General features: G+C 48.5%; 1 protein-coding gene across 3 annotated transcripts; it reads right to left on the reverse strand.

Annotated features, from left to right (window-relative positions):
• Positions 1-784: 784 nt before the first annotated feature.
• On the reverse strand, positions 785-16456 carry Gsg1 (germ cell associated 1). Of its 3 annotated transcripts, XM_059258712.1 has the most exons (7): positions 16216-16455; positions 15400-15459; positions 6541-6862; positions 5823-5993; positions 4978-5130; positions 3853-3964; positions 785-1197 (listed from the first exon to the last, which is right to left on the reverse strand). In XM_059258712.1, the coding sequence occupies exons 3-7, from the start codon at positions 6860-6862 to the stop codon at positions 858-860; spliced, it is 1098 nt and encodes a 365-aa protein (XP_059114695.1). In that variant the 5' UTR covers positions 15400-15459; positions 16216-16455; the 3' UTR covers positions 785-857. The 3 variants fall into 3 exon arrangements, with proteins under 3 accessions (XP_059114695.1, XP_059114696.1, XP_059114694.1); XM_059258713.1 differs by lacking the exon at positions 15400-15459 and having other exon boundaries at positions 5946-5993; positions 16216-16456; XM_059258711.1 differs by lacking the exon at positions 15400-15459 and having other exon boundaries at positions 16216-16454.
• Positions 16457-17132: the final 676 nt, after the last annotated feature.

Raw genomic sequence — 17132 nt, forward strand, 5'->3', positions numbered from 1 at the left:
TAAAATTGTATTGTTATTGTGTGTACCATGGCATGTGTGTGGATGTGTGTGGACAGCTTTTGGAGTCAGTTTTCTTCCCCTGTAGGACCCAGGCATCAAGTTCAGGCTGTGGGATTAGTTCAGCAAGCACCTTACCCGCTGAGCCCTTTATCTAGCCTATGTTTTGTCAATTCTTATTGATAATTCTTATTGTTTTGAAACTTATTTTATGCATATGAGTTATTTGCCTATATGTCTGTGTATCCCATGTGTGTGCAGTGTCTATGGAGGCTGGGAGAGGGCAGATTCCCTGCAGCTGGATTTACAGTTGTTAGCCACCATGCATGTTAGGAACTGGAAGTCAAGTGCAGGACCTTTGGAAGAGAAGCCGGCTCCCTAGCCAGCCCGTGTAATCGCACTTTGCTAGCTATTATGAGAACTCAAGACACTAGTATGCAAGTGTGCAAGGTGTCTTCAACAGTGTTTCCATCTTCCTGTGTATGATCCAGAAAATTCCCAGTGCACCATAGGTAAGCCACCATCAATTTGCTCACCTGTTTCTTCAGCTTCCAGACAGCTGACTAGCTTCATCAGACCCTTAAAGGTAGAACTGTGTTTAACTTGCCTTTTTATCTGCATTGTATGGTCTAGAACCAGCCTTGAGCAGTCAGTGAAGAGATGGGGATTCTGGATACATGAGATGGGACAGGGGTAGAGCAAAGCGGTGTCAAGTGAAACGGGGCAGAGCAATGTCCTGGAGATGACTTAAGGTTCTCTTGTTCTAAACACAAGGCTCAAGAGACACTTTGGCTTAAGCGGATGTTAATAAGCAAACACAGATGGTAGGGTTTAGCCTGCTCCCCAAACCCACTTGTCTTCTAACACTGCTCTTCTATGGATGACCCAGCCACTTCTTCTAGCTCCTGGCTGGTCCCTTGTTGAAATTCCTTGTCTTGTAGCGCTGAGTAGAGGTCGATACCTTCGGAGACGGAGCGGATGGGATGGTTGGGGTACTGTTGGCAGCTGGTCAGAGGGTCCCCTGAGTGGGCTGCGCATGGTGTCTGGGAAAGGAAACAGCGGTGGTGCTGTGCGAGGCAGCTGGGGTTGGGGTCGAAGCTCTTCCTGTGCCTGCACTGGAACTCCAGCACCATCCTCGTGTATGTGTTGAAGGTGGTGACAGCCGATGCCATGCAGCAGGTGAAGGAAACCCAGGCCGTGCTAGGGGCAAGCACAGAGAAGGGACAGTGAGAGTCTGACTTGATGGGAAGAAAAGTGCCGTCTGCTCTGCCACAGACCGGGCACTGTCTTCTGGGGGACTTAGGAACCTGAGTGTGTTGCCTTCTACCGTGCTTCTGTGAAGGACAGACCAGGGGACTCCATCTGCCTTAGTTTTGTAGCCAATGCGTTTGATCCCATCGGTTGTCACCGCCACGCTCTTCTATGACTCTTGTGTGGTGTGTTTACTTAACCCTGTAAAATCTAGATCCCACAGAGCTCTAGCTCTCTTCTACGGGGTGAGCATGAACTAATGCGCCCCTCACCCCTTCTTCCTTCCCTTCACTCACTCTGCCCTGACTCTGAGTCATCATCATCCCTCTTCTGCCCAACATTCTTTCGAACTTAATTGTCCCCAAAGTTGAGCCTTAACTTAATTGTCCCCAAAGTTGAGCCTTAACTTAATTGTCCCCGAAGTTGAGCCTTTCAATAGTCATTCATGAAAACATATTTACTACAGATCTGAAGGCATCACACTTTGCTCTAGTGGAATTTGGTTATTACGAAAACTGTGGTTCTTGGCACGGGTTGGGGGGGTGGTGAACAGTGGGAACTGGATGTGCATAGAAGCTGGGGGAATCTGAGAAAGAAAAAAGCACCCTAGGGAACTACATCAAACACATTCCTAAAGACCTGGGAAGTCAAACCCCTAAATAGCTCTGTCCTCCTGTGAAGCCCAGGAAACAGGGTTTGTGACGGTAGGAGGGGGTGCTTGGAGGTCAAAGGTTGTCGAGAGCCAGGCCAAGGACTGTCCTGCAGGTTCCCGTTTGTTGCCTGACAGTAGATCCAGATGTAGATCCAGATGTGATCATTCTAGTGAGACTGTCAGCCCCAAAGTTCCCCGTTTCTTGTGTGTGTGTGTGTGTGTGTGTGTGTGTGTGTGTGTGTGTGTGTGTACAGCCTCTTGAGTCCTTCACTTCCCCCTTGGTTGAGGCAGTTGTCTCTCTTTGTTGTTGTTGACACTGAGTACACAGGCTAACTGCCCTATGAGCTTCCAGGGATTCTGGGCCTCTGCCCCCCATCTCTCCATACTGCTGGGATCATAGACACCTGCACTACTGTGTGCGGCTTCTACTCGGGCCCCAGGGATTTGAACTCGGGTCCTTATGCTTCTACGGCAGTTACTTTACCCACTGAGCCATCTCACCAACCCAGACCTACCCTTCTAAGGCCAAGAAAGATTTGAAGTGGGCCAAGGTGAGGCCTAACTGGTCGGGGAAACCAGCACAGCTGACATGGGTTGGTGGGTGGATCAGAGAAAGTCCTCAATGCAAAGCATGTACTGCAGCATGAGGAAGTGGGTGGGATCAGAAGTGGGAGAGCCTCCTGTGTGCCTGCATTCGGATGGAAATGTGAGCCCAGCATAGTGTGTTTTCTGTGCCATTAACAACGCCCTCAGCACTTATTTGAGACAGTTTATGTGAATCCAGGTCATTAGCTTTGCAGTGAGTAGAGAATGTTCCTCCAGGGAGAAAGAAAAGGAATAAAAAAACCCCAAAACGCCAAAAACAAACCCAGAGCTAGAGTAGGTGTGTATTCAGGAAAAGTGAGAAGGAACTCCTGAAGGTGGAAGGGACTCCAAGGAAAGAGTATTTGAGACTTAAACAAAGGAAATGCTCTGCTTGAATGTGTTGAAGGTGCCACTCCTGTAATCCCAGCACTTGAGAAGTAAAGGCAGGAGAATCAGGAGTTCAGGGCCAGCCTTGGCTACATAGTTAAGGCTAGCATGAGCTACATATGATTTTTTTAACCCCGCCCTCCCCCCAGGACATTTAAAATGATGAAGTCCTTGGTTTTGAAGGTTAGGCTGGGGAAGCAGTGGTGAGGTGTGAGGCAGTGGGCTGGCGCTGGGTGAAGCTCTTCCTGTGTCTACACTTTGGACTCCAGCACTGTCCTCATGTGTTGAAGGTGAGGACAGCTGATGCCGAGCAGCTTTTGTTTGTTTGTTTTGTGTTTTTGATTTTAGAGACAGGGTTTCTCTGTGAAACAGTCCTGGCTGTCCTGGAACTCCCTCTGTAGACCAGGCAGGCCTTGAACTCACAGAGATCCACCTGCCTCTGTCTCCTGAGTGCTGGGATTAAAGGTGTGTGCCACCACCACCGCCCGGCTGCAGTTTTATTTCTAGCAGTTCAGTAGAATTAAGACTGGAAATCTAGAGTTAGGAAGACGTTACTCTTGGAAAAAGGGAGTATATAATGGGTGGAAGATATTTTAGGATCGTCAATAGATCAGAGAGAATTCAATCATAATTTCAAGATTATAATTATTGTCCATTTCTCTAATACCCTGAACCATAAAATATAGAACATACAGCATAGTTCCCACAAGCCATATAAAACCAGCCTTGCTGAAGCAACTGATTACAGCTGCTGAGCAGAAAAACTGGACCAGGTCACATCCTCAAAGCAAGTGAGAAGAATGTTCTAGCACCCTCTGAAGGCAGGGAGGAAGCAGATAGCTGTCCCCCTGGTCCAGCCCTGGATTTGACTGATGGAGGAGGAGGAGGACATGGGAAGGTATATCCAGCTGAGGGTAGAAAATCCTGTGCATGGTTGCTGGAGTTCGGTTGTGGAGGTTCAGGGGATGAGGATTACTCACTAGAAAGCCCAGCCATAATTCCAAGAATGTGGTCTCCAGTCCTCTGGACCTAAGTTGGCAGTTGCCTGGAAGACTTGTGAATACATCATATGGGCCACCATCCCCAGAAGGCCTATGGAGGGAACAAGAAACAGAGGCCTTGGAGAAGGCTTTGTGGCATCTGGGTCAGGGCATCTAGGGGAGGGCCGTCTCCTTGCATGACTGTCTATACAATGATTACCCCAAACTTTTGGCTGAGAGCTGTGACAGAATCTGAGTCAGTCTGTCATGGCCGGTGCTCATTTTGACTTCTTCCTACCCTTTAGCCGGCACAGTGTGTGTGTGTGTGTGTGTGTGTGTGTGTGTGTGTGTGTGTGTGTAAAATCTTATTTTACTTTAAATTCTGTCCAACAATGACACTGTGGGAAAAGCTATATATTCCAATTGAAAAGTAAACTGAGCCAAAGGCTTTACACATTGAGAAAGCTTGCAAATAAAGGGACCTAGAAGTAAGAGCGTATAAAGACACAGTCTCCCAGTGTCTTCTGTGTGTGTGGTTGTATGCATGTGTGTCCGTGAGTGTGCACAAGTGCCTGTGCATGAACACAGGTTGTCTGGCTTTCCTCTGTTGCTCTCCGTCTTAATTCCCTCGAAGCAGGGTTTCTTACTGAATCTAGAGCTGACTACTTTTGTGCCCAAGCTAGCTGGCCAGCAAGCCCTAGCAATCCTCCTGTATGATACTTCCTTGCCCAGAGCTGGGGTTCCAGGTCAAAGCTGCCATGCCCGGCTTTTTACATGGGTGCTAGAGATTCTGACTTAGGTCCCCAACTTGAGCAGCAAGAGCTCTTACCCACTGAGCCATCTCCCCAGTTCCTACCCCCAACTCCTTGTTTTCCAGTCCCTTCCTCCTCTCATTAGGGTCAAAGAGCCAAGCCTTGAAGGTGGAACTTCGAAGGGACCTGTGAGCCAATGGTCATGTACACCTCTAGTCCCAGTGCTCGGAAGCTCAAAGCCAGTGAGTCTAGCCTAGCCTACATAGGAAGGCCCTGGGCCCTGTCTCACAGTATGAGCAAAGCAAAACAAGGAAAGAAAACATCCCAAGGAGCCCCAAGAGGAAGCACCCTCTGGCACTCCATGGTCACTCACCTGACAGGACTAAGGAGATGGCTGCAAAGGCACTCAGCTTGAGCCCACAGCCAGGGTTACTGGTGAGCAGCAGATCTGTCAGTAGCAGGAGGAAGCTGATGAATTGAAGTCCGATGTAGGCAATTTGGGCACCCAGCGATAACCAGAGGACCTCTGCCAAAAGCCAAGAAAAGGAACCCCACCCAGACAGCAGTCAGTAACCACCGTGGACACAAGTGCCCACCCTAAGTCAGAGGCCCAGGGGGAAGGAGGACAGACAAAGGTGAAATCAGCACCCGCGGTGTCTGGGAAGAACGGGCGCATCCCACTCGATGGGCTGGAAACACTGCTGAGCTTAGTTGTCAAACAGATCACCCCATTTTCATAAACCCCGTACTAAAGCTCATTCTTGACTTTCTCTTTAATTAGGGCTTACGTTTTCATTCTCCCGATCTCTCACTCCTACTTTTAGTAAAACAAACTTGGCCAAGGTGGCATCTACCGGTAATCCCACTAGTAGGGGGGAAGAGGCAGGAGGAAGAGTAGTTCCTCAAGGCTAACTTGGCTACAAAGAGACTCTATCTCAAGAAAACAAAACAAAACAAAACAAACAACAACAACAACAACAAAAAGCCAATCTCCTCCCCCAACAACGTCACAAAAGGGAAGAAAAGGCCACAAACTCTTCAGGTTGTGTCCTGGGTTGGGTGCTGGTGACTTAATTTGTGAGCTGCATTCCTGCATCTGCATGAGTGTCAACTTTAGGGGGAATTCCTGTCAGCCTGTGGGGCTCAGAGGTAGAGAAAGGTGGTCGCAGTGCAGTTTAGATCCAGAAAGGCCCGGGTCTACAGTTACTGAACACGTACTTGCCACGGGCCTCAAGGGGAGGTGGAGGAGGGAAGCCTTCTCCATCAACCACTCCCCTCCAGATCGGAGAGCGGGGTGATATGAGCCTTGCAACGTGGCAAATTCCAGTAGTCCTTTCTCACCTCTCTGGGCTGGTGGTGTGAGTTCAATGAAAGATCGGCATTTCTCCCCTAAAAGACACAAGGGGCAATGCCATAAGGAGCTTCCTGGGGCTGTGGGCACAGAGATGCCCCACCCCACACCCAGCCCTGCTCCATTTGCTCTGACACAGGCCCTGATGAGCATACAAGCAGCCACTCATTCAGCTGGGGTCCCATTCTGAAAACAGGAGAAAAGGCACGCATGAATGAGGCATCCAAGATTCGTTTTTCTGGCCTTCCTCTCTGATTATGAAAACAACACTTTTCTGAGAGCATCTTTGTAGGGCAGAGTTCCAATTTCCAGACCTACATAATGAGTTCTATGTCTCAATAAACATTTTTTTTTAAAAGCAGATGAGATGGCTCAGTGGGTAAGGGTGCATGCTTGCCAAGCCTGACTACTTCAGGTTGATCCCCTGAATCCACATGCTGGAAGGAGAGAGCGGATTTTTGCCCATTGTCCTCTGACATCCACATGCATGTACATACCCCTACACATACCCATACACGATACAAATGAAAATGTAATTGAAAAAGCCGATCAAGTTGTGTATATAGGCTGGTGTGAGGGAATTACCTGGTTCTTCCACGATTTCCTCACAGGATAGCCACATGCCACTGCGGAAGATAAGGAAGGAGAACCGGTCATCCCCAGTCTCCCAGGTGTATTGTACCACCTCCTGGGCTGATGTGTTGGTGATGCCCCCATCCAAGGACATCGGCATGGCAAAGCACTTGGCTGCCAGACCTTGCCCGCCGCACAGGGGCTTGGGCACCTTCTGTGTGCCCACAAACCACTCGTTGCTGAGCAGGGATGCTGCGGAGAGGCTGAGTGATAGCATGCTGAGGATGGCAGAAATGAAGGTCCGCTGGACAGGGGAACCCTTCTGGAGCTCCATCTGCAACACACAAGCAGGGGAGGAGGAGGAGAGAGCTGGGGAGCGTGCTCTTGGGGCCTCATTCACTCCTCTTCAACACCGATGACCAAGCCTGCCACTTGAGCGCTTTCCCCTGGGAAAGCTGTGCTTCAGTGTGGCCAGGAGCAAGCGCCGTAGTGATGCTGCTCATTTAAAGTGAATGCTGTGTGGCTCTTACAGGGCCACAGTAATTTGCACAGGCAGAGTGACAGACATTGGACAGGTTTACACAAGGATGAAGGTGATACCAGATGGGAGACAATTATCATGAGGGATACTAACGTCAGAGTGAACTCGATGTGAGCAGGGTGGTATCTTGTCTATCTGCTTTAGAAGGCAGGCGAGCATCATGCTAGCCTGGCTTCAGGTTGGCAAGCGGCATGCAATTTGTGCATGTGCACCTGGGTGGAAGGCCTCCTCAGGACCCCACTTACAGCGTGTGTCCTCAGGCAGAGGCAGCAAGGGAACAAGGGAGGCTCCCTGCAGATGCTCTGAGCTGGCCAACATCTTTTGGGGTACTTTTTATAATTATTTGTTCATGTATAAAATAGTGGGGTTTTGGTAATATTTTCAGACATATATCTCACTGTATTTTGCTCATATTTGCCCCCTCCAGCCTTCCTTGTCCCCTCTTTCTCCTGCTGGTCCCTTCCTCTTCCCTAAATAATCCTATTGTTTCTGCTTTCATGTCCTATGTGTGAATATGCATCATTCAATCTGGATTCTTTGTTTAAGAGAAAACATGCATGATGTCCCTCCCCCTTCATCCTCTGACGCCCTCCTCTCTCCTTTCCTTCACTCACATAGTTCCCGCTCCACATTCATACCCTTTAGACACACATATATCTACTCATATATATTCCTATACATGACAGAAAACATGCAATATTTGTCTTTCCAAGTCTGGCTTACTTCACTTACCAAGTTGCTCACCAGTTTCACTTATTTTCCTGTAAATAACGTAATAAATTTATTCTTTATAGCTGAATATAACTCCATGGTGTGCATATATTATCAAGTTGTACCAGTCCAGGGGAAGCAGATGAAGTTTTGATGACTTCAGGATAAAAGATGGCAGAGGGTATGTAGCTCATTTTGAGAATGTTTGCTTAATATGTGTGAAACCCCAGGTTTGATCCCCAGCACAATACATACCCAGTGTGATGGTACACACCTGTGGTCCCAGCACTTGAGAGGTGGAGGCAGGAAGATCGTCCCCAGCTACTTAGTGACTTTGGAGCCAGCCTGGGCTACATCAGATCCTGTCTCAGAAATAAAGAGCAACATTAACTTTGTCAACCTCATTATGTGATTTGGATTGAATTTGATTTAGGAGAATAATTGTGATCAGTCTTGAGCATCCTAAGGTACCCTAATACCTGGGGAGGCTCAGGCTTAGCTTCCAGATGGTTCTTAAAGTAAACCATCTTGAGCTTTCATGGGATCTCTCCTATCAGAATTAATCAGGCCACAATCTGCTTAGCTTAAGAGATGTAAATAACATCACAGGCAAATACACAGATCCAACAATATCCCTGTCTCCCCCATCTTAGCACAATCTACATTCAACAGTTTACCACCCTGACCCTTTGCTCTTTGGAATCTCCAGGGATGAACACAGTGCATACCATACACAATGTGTTACTTGGGGCAGTAACAAACATGAAGGTGGTCATGTATAAAAATATCCAAAACACAAAACGGAAGAATAAATTGCTTTGGGGAACTAATCTGCCAATGTGATTTTTTTTTTTTTTAAAGCATTCAGCAAATTAACTCCTTGGAGGAATGCCGGTCTTTGCAAGACTCTGGGTGGCCTTGACTGAGGACACATGTGTTTTCAGTCACAGCATCTAGGAGCAGGAAGGGTCTTGGTCTGCCAGAGTCTGTTGTCTCGTGCTGTTCCACTGCTCAAAGATGTCCTCTTCTTTTCAGTCCAAAAACTGTTGGCTTCCACCGGCATTCCCGTACTGTGGGTTAAAATAATCCCTTCCTGATTGTTTTATTAGTTTTTAAAAATTAATCCAAGTAGTAGGTGTCACAGTGACATTTTCACTTTGTCCTTCTTGGACTCTCTTTGGGATGGCACTGCTCACTGCCACCAGCCCCTTTGAAGGGGGCTCAACCAGTCCCCTTTCGTCCTATTACCCACCCCCTCCTTCCATTTAGATCTTTCCCCCTCCTCATGATCCCCTTTATCCATGATACACCTGTGCATATATACGTATATAAAAATTCAAAGCTATTTTTAAGGTTTTTTTCTGGGTTTGGCTTATTTTATTTAATGTATTTTTTTCCACTTTATCTACTTTCCTGCAAATTTCATGATTTTTCTTTACAGATCAATGAACTTTTCTTTACAGATCAATAAAATTCCATATGTATGTCCACCAGATTTTTCTTACCCATCTATTGGTAGTCATGTAGGTTGGCTCAGTACCTCAGCTCCTGAGAAAACTGTGGCTTTAGGTGTGATGTATAGACAGACATCTTTGTGGTGGGTGTCCTTTCTAATGATCTGATAGCCATTGCTTGCAAGTAAAACATCTTCACTAATTATTCTATAAAAAGACCAAACTGAGGATCTAGGCAGTTCCAAGTCTTTCACCTCAGGGTTCAATTTTAATAGCAATATTCAGCCTTAATTGGTTTGGAAAATCGTCTACTATCACATCACACCAGAACAGATCTTGGCTTTATATTCAATCCATTCCAAGTTACATATTTACCCATGTTCCTCCAGGTTATTCAGACATAAAAAAGGAATATTGAGGCTTACACACACCTGTGGCCTCAACCAAGCTGACAAGCACATTATGGAAGGGGTGATTTGAGAAACAAAGGATGATCAACTCGAATGGACTCAGAGAGGCTCTTTCCTGAAAGAACACCCACCACAGAATGGGGCCTAGTCTCTCCCTTCATACCCTCTTCCTTCTCCACTTGCTGGAGGCAGGGCCTCCTGTAGTTTGTGACCCCAACCTGACTAGAGCTATATACCTAGAGGTTGACCTTGATCTGATCCTCCTGCCTCCACCTCCAAGTGCTAGAATTACAGGTGTGCGCCCCAATGTCCGGGACTTGGCATGCTAGGGAAGCACTCTGGAGCTTCCTCAGCCCCAGGTAGTTAAACTGATGTCTCCTTCAGGAGCCTTTTCAAGAATTGCCATCCATCACAGCACATCCTTGGTCATGCGCCTTACTCACATTGGAAGAACAAAGGTCATTTCACAAGTTTCTTTAAAGTGACTCTAGACCAAGTGACACAGCCTAAGGCAAGCTCTGCTTTGGCCTGTGCTCACAGATTCCTTCCCAAGGTGACTCTCTGCTTTCTAGACAGGACACCGAGGAGTCCCCCAGGTGCCTCTGTGGCAGCCACGTTCACATCCATGCACATAGAGAGAAATGCAACATTAGTGTGTGATAACAAGGACAGCCAGTTGGCGAGGTCCAAAGACCAGGTGCTAAGGTTTCTCCTGTCAAATAAAAGGGGGAAGCTGGTTACCTTGGCCATGGTTAGCGTCTTGTAGCCTGTCTGGAAGGACGGAAGGATGTCATCTGTACAAGTCTCTTCGGTGTGATGTAGCAAGAGTGAAAGCTGAGTTCCCTCCCTCCTCCCTTGCCTCTCCCCTTCCAGCTCCTAGTTTGTGGCGGGCCTCCTGATTAAATGCTGCTGTGCAGTGAACACGGGCATCCAATGATTGGCAGTGCAATCTCAGCCCAGCTGTTCTTGAGATCATGCCAGAGAACTTGCCAATCGGGGACCTGGGATTCAGTACTGAGCGGCACGGATCAACATTTGCTGAGGGGCTTTCTGTCAAAGTAAAGGGTGATTTAGGTCCTCTCTACCCGTTGTTCCCTAGGTACGTGGTGTGACTGGAAGGGGCTTGATGTTTACAGCAACACACAAAACATATAGATCTACTGTCGTTACTTCAGAGTCTCCCCTAGGAAGCAGTTCCAGGCTCGGCGGTGTCTCCAGGAGCCACAGACAGTCCGGCTTGTTCTCTGTGTGGTTTCCACCTTCCAGGCAGTTCATAAACTGTTGCTTCTCTCCATGTGGGATGTTGAGAAGCACAAGTTATTCTTTCTGTCCTCAGAACCGTACAAATTGGTAGTTCACAGCAGCTGTTCTTTTCCTTCTACCCAGAATGCTCTCAGTTTCTTCTGATTTTTTTTTTTTCCAAGACAAGGTTTCTCCATGTAGCCCTGGCTGCCCTGGAACTTGTAGACCAGGCTGGCCTCAGACTCAAAGATCTGCCTGCCTCTGCCTCCCCAGTGCTGGGATTGAAGGTGTGGGCCACTACCCCTTTGAACTTGATTGTAAAAAGCCATTCATTCTTTGAAAATGTTCTCCTTTTTGTCTTTGTCCCATCATGCCTCTCTCTAGAAACTTTTTTCTTTTTTAACATTAGTGTGTGTGTGTGTGTGTGTGTGTGTGTGTGTGTGTGTGTGTGTGTGTGTGTAGCTGGGGCATGGCACATGTGTGGAAAAAAACTTTGGGAGGAGTTGGTTCTCTTTTCTATCATGTAGGTTCCAGGAATCAAACTCAGGTTATCAGGCTTGGAGGCAAGCCTCTCTACCAGCTGAGCCATCTTGCAGGCTCCTGGATATGTTTTGTGTATCATCCTATGAACCTTTATCGTGACACAACTCACTCTTCTTTGGGAGAAGAGGACAAGAATTTTGTGGTCCCATTTTGCTGTGGAATAAGCTGGTTTCCTGACTGCATGGCTTCCTCAGGCCGCTGGGTGGCGCTACACCCTCATGTTTTCTTCTTTTCTGCCCTTTCCTTCCCTACCAGTCAGCAAAATGTGGGTGGAGGTGGCTACTTCCTCTGTAAAACTGCTTTCTTTCCTTCATTTGGCGGTCACCCTGAACATGAATCTACAGACTGCCGTGTGTCAGCCTTATGGAATTCAGGACTCAGAATGAACTTTGGGGCGTCCAGCCACTCCCGGGAGGACCTTTTAGAGGATTATTTCCTATAGTACATTTTTTGGGTGGCCAGTTCCAGTTCTCAGTGACTCAACAGATCCTCAAATGCCTCCCATGGGAAACACAACATCACAGTATCAGAAAATAAAGTGAGCCAACATTTCCTGATGAGTTTTGTGCACATTTTTCTCTCCTTAATTGTATCCTCATTCTCTCTCCACCCTAGAACAGTGACCAATTCTTTTCCCTTCGCCACGCTTCCACCCTTCAAATACTTGGAGACACATCTCATATCCCGCCTTGAGTCACCGCTTGGCACAGCACTGTGTCTTTGGTTTTTATTGCTGTGCTCATAAACCGCACCCCCGAAGCCTTAATAGCCCGAAGTTTGCCTTCTTCAGGGAAAAGGGGATGGGAGTGGCAGGTGAGGAGGCCCAGAGGTGGGTTTAGAGCAAAGCCAATGAAACTCCGTCTCCCGGGCCTCTCGCTTATTTGGGCTGTTTCCAAGGGCCTGCTGCCCAATCCGAACTTATAATTTCGTATTATTTTCCTTAAAGAAGGTTTCCAAAATATTGGTGTAGGCCTCCACAGCAGCTCTGATCTGCCCATTCCTAGGCTGTGCATTTTATGTGGGTGCCTGGCTGGCTGCTTGCTGGATGTGACCAGTCTTAGCTCCCTCTCCCCAAGGACCTTGGGGCCCAGTGTCCAATTTCCTCTTCTTAACAAAAACACAAGTTTCTCTGCCTTGCCACAGAAAGTCAGGCCCCAGCATCCCATTGACTTCCTTTCATTGTGAGTTGCACTGGGTATTTCCCCGCCCACCCTTTTCCTTTCCTCTCTCAGGACAGAAAAGGTAATTGCTGGTCAGTGTAACAAAGCTAATTAGACTTGGCTCAAAAGCTCACAATTCAGTGTAGAGATGAATATCCCACATCTCAATATAGTATTTCAACTTGGTACATGGCACTGTTAATGATTCTAGGGTGATGTCCATGAGGCTATGTATGCACCTCACCATTTATGACATCACAATGCCAAGGCCTGGGACTGACCTTTTGCTAATGTCCTCAGTCACACTTCACTGTACTTGATGAAACCATTTTTACTAGATTTGCATAAAGAGAAATGATGGTTAGGGACACACATGCTTCGCAGCCGGAAACTCAATTTATTGCGTTTCCAGTATGCTGCAGATTAGAGATGATTAAGAATACTGAGCAAGAGTGTGTTTGCCTCTTCCTTAACACCGGAGCCCGGGGCTAAGGGATCCAGTATTTTTGTCCCCCACGCCATCCACCCAGACATCTTGCTTGCCCTGCCTGGCGAGAGTTTCTCTGTGCTCCCAGGGCCCAGAATTCTTGATCCATGACCCCATTAAGTAACTCCTTCTGTTACTCAACAAACAAAAGGCTGGAGTGAAATTTACAGGCTTTGGCTGTCACTGGCTGATGAGCAGACAGCTCTGCTTTCTGTGCCTCCACTTCCTGACGGGTACACCTCCCATGTAACTCATCACGGCCTTCCCTGACGGGTACACCTTCCATGTAACTCATCACGGCCTTCCCTGACGGGTACACCTCCCATGTAACTCATCACGGCCTTCCCTGACGGGTACACCTCCCATGTAACTCATCACGGCCTTCCCTGACGGGTACACCTCCCATGTAACTCATCACGGCCTTCCCTGACGGGTACACCTCCCATGTAACTCATCACGGCCTTCCCTGACGGGTACACCTCTCACGTAACTCATCACGGCCTTCCCTGATGGGTACACCTTCCATGTAACTCATCACGGCCTTCCCTGACGGGTACACCTCCCATGTAACTCATCACGGCCTTCCCTGACGGGTACACCTTCCATGTAACTCATCACGGCCTTCCCTGACGGGTACACCTTCCATGTAACTCATCACGGCCTTCCCTGACGGGTACACCTCCCATGTAACTCATCACGGCCTTCCCTGACGGGTACACCTCCCATGTAACTCATCACGGCCTTCCCTGACGGGTACACATCCCATGTAACTCATCACGGCCTTCCGTGTCTGGTATGCTCATTCAGTTCTAAGGCAATGTGTGTACTATGATTGGCCATGTTTTACGCATGGCTGACTTCAGCGCAGTCTTCACATCAACGAACAAAGCAGTTTTGTAAGGTTAACGAGGCCTATGAACACTCTTGGGAAACCGATGGGCAAAGATGTGAACACAGGCATATGTCCAAATAGCCTCAAATACGCATCACTCTTCCTGATTCACATACAAAAGCAACGGGGGGGCCACATCAAGACCTCAGAGGGCCGGCGGTGAATCGGACCTTCCACACAGATGCATTTTTCGGCCAGTACATTTCCTCACACCTGTGGGAACATTCCTGCTTTTCCATGAGCAAAGGCTCAGAAAATAGCAATGATCTCATTACCAGTATTATCTTTAGTCTGACTAGAGGACAGGTCACTCAAAACTGTGACAGGCCGGAAATGTTCTGTCCGTTTCAAGAGGAGTGATTCCCTACAGATTAGGGTCATTTTGATGTGGCTCGAGCCTTCTGAGCTTTAATTATATACTACGGGACATTGAACTTCAAGGTTTCCCAGAGGACCTTTATTGTGTTCTCTGTGCTGTGTTCAACTCCGGACCTCCCATTCTCAGCTGTACCCAGCTTGTAAGGGCCCGCATGACCCCAAGCACTCCTGAGGTGGGTCGGGAGTGCTGGGAACTTTCTCATTTATGTTCAGTGGGAAGGGCCAAAGGAAAAGACCTGGGGCCTTCCTCGAGCCTTTCCGCTTTGTCATGGAATTGTTAGAGGGCTTTTGCTATAGCAGTCAGTTCCAGGAGAGGAAGCCCCAGCTTTTCGTCCATGCCCACGCCGCTGGCGTGAATCAGAGGGGCAGCCACATCTGCATTTCCTGTGCAGCAATCTCTCACGTGCACGAGTGACTGCTCAGACAGGGCTGGCCCGGGCTGCCAGAGGACTGAGGATCCAAAGAAGAAGAGGGGTGTCCGGGAAACTGCTGTCCATAGACAGTGCAGGGTCACCCCTTTCCGCCTTAGCGCGCCCCCCTTCGCCACAACGTTTTCTTCCCCCTCTCCCCTCATCCCCACCCTCTGCCTGGGTGTCTGAGCCCGATGGGATTTCCACCACGCTTCCCCCAATGAGTAACCCTGGCAGCGTTTACTACGGCGCCCCAGTTGCTTAGCAGCGGGTTGTTGCCACGGCGACGCACCAGAAGCCTGTTTTGAATTGTTTGGTGAGGCCCCGCCCTTGCGCCTCGGGTGCTTGGGACTTCCAGGACGGGCGTGGCAGGGAACCACGAGGTTTCTTCCTCTTTCTCTTCCTTGGGTGGGTCCTGAGTCCCGTTGTCCTCCCTTGATGTAGGCGTGGACCGGCCCAGGGAAGAGACTGGGTCCTGGGATAAATTCCTCACACTCTGACAAGGCGTGAGGACCCACCCGGTTGCTGTCAAACCCAAAGTCAAACATTTCCCAAAGATGCAGGTCCCTGAACCCTTTCTGATGGAGGGGCAATGTAGGCCTGCCTTGTTTTGTAGATGCCAGAGGTAAGGCTGGTTACCTACCTGCTTCCCCAAGGGATGATGGGAGAGGTGGGGAGTTCTCTACAGTTGTGGTCTGAAGATCTAAAGAAGTGGGAGGAAAGTGGAATCTAAGGAAAAACCATCCGAACTACCAAGCTAGGGGCTAGACGCTTCACTAATTGCTCCCTAGGCACCCACATCCCGCCAGATTCAGAGGCGGTATCTCCACTGTTCAAGTGAGGGCTCGAATTCAGTCTTTGGCTTGCACCAGATCACAAATGCAGACATGGTGGACTCACCATTCAAACCTGCAAACGCTAGGAGGCTGACTGCTTTCGAACTAAAGTGCCGTCCAGCAAAGGGCAGGCAGACATCTTTTAGCAAAAGTCACGGACTGCAGGTCCCATCAGGGAACCGCCTCTAGAATGAGGCACGGGAACACATGTGCTGTGCTTTATACCTCTTAGGTCCATGTTAACCAACAGACTCCCCAGTAACCTCGCTGTCCCCTCTGTAGAGAACCAACAATAAAAGATAGTAAAATTGCAAGCTCTGACTGCCTTTGGCTACCGTGTTCATCATATCTGTCTGTAAGGGCTCTTCAGTTGATCAGGGCCCCTTCGGCTTCTTCTGAACTGAGGAAGCTGCCTGAGCCCATACTGCTCTGCCCCACAGTCTCACAAATGTCTCTTTCTTAGGTTTCCTTGGCCTTCTGAACACACTCACCCACTGCCCAGTAACCCTACATCGCCCCCCCCCAACCCCAGGTGTGCATCACACCACTAAAGGTGGGACTCAAATACTGAAGTAAGGGAAGTTGATCAGTATTCACAAAACTTCCGAAAGCGCTGTACCTACCTCCTGGGTGAGGCAAACATTTTGAGTTAGCTGAGAGGGATCGCTCATTCACCGGTGTAGTTCTGAAACAGAGGTGTTTCAGTTCCCTCTCTGATGGTTCTTATTCCGTTGCTGGCTCAGGTGTTGAGGGAGGGGATTCACCAGGTCCCCTCTTGCCAGCAGAGGGGTAAGGTGGTATGTGGTGAGTTGGGAGAGGATGAATGTCCCTCAGGCAGGACACTGGCTTGGGTGGGGGTGGGTTACTATGACTTTGCTCTGTGATGTCACAGTGGCAGGCAGGGGGTCTCTCCCCTCCATGCCCCACCCACTCCTCTCCCAACCCTAGAAAGACCAGGTTGGGAGAAGGAGCACACTGGGTACATCTCAAAACCCAGATGTCTCTGAGGTCTTCCAATCAGTGCTTTTGTATATCAAAAAGACCTGGGGAGTTCATCCAAACACAACTCGGAAGGTTAGGGATGGCTGTCACGTGTGCTAACCAGACCACACTGCTGTCCAAGAGAATTACAGTTGTGAGCCACATAGGTCTTAAAATGTTCTCACACCCCCCATTCAAAACAGTGTAATGAACACATGCGGCAATACAACATGAACTCTTACCCCATGCTGAGTGAAAGCAGACTGAACCCCCATTCCCCTCGCCGCCCCCAAACAAGTTGGGTCTAAAGAAGAACACACTGCTCCCATCTTAAAACAAATGCGTTAAAATGAAATATAATGACTCCGTTGTACCATCTGCATCGTAAGGGTTCAAGATCTTCACGTGTTGCCGCTGTGTTGGACTTTTTAACTCTAGATCATTCCTGAAAAAGTAATGATGCACAAAGGTTGACATTTTAAAGGATCAGTGTCTGGAGACCTAGGAGCTATTCACTATCAGGTTTATTTTTACTTTTTATTTGAAACAGGGCCTCACA

Source organism: Peromyscus eremicus, chromosome 3 (genome assembly GCF_949786415.1).
Source record: "Peromyscus eremicus chromosome 3, PerEre_H2_v1, whole genome shotgun sequence".
Lineage (NCBI taxonomy): Eukaryota > Metazoa > Chordata > Mammalia > Rodentia > Cricetidae > Peromyscus > Peromyscus eremicus.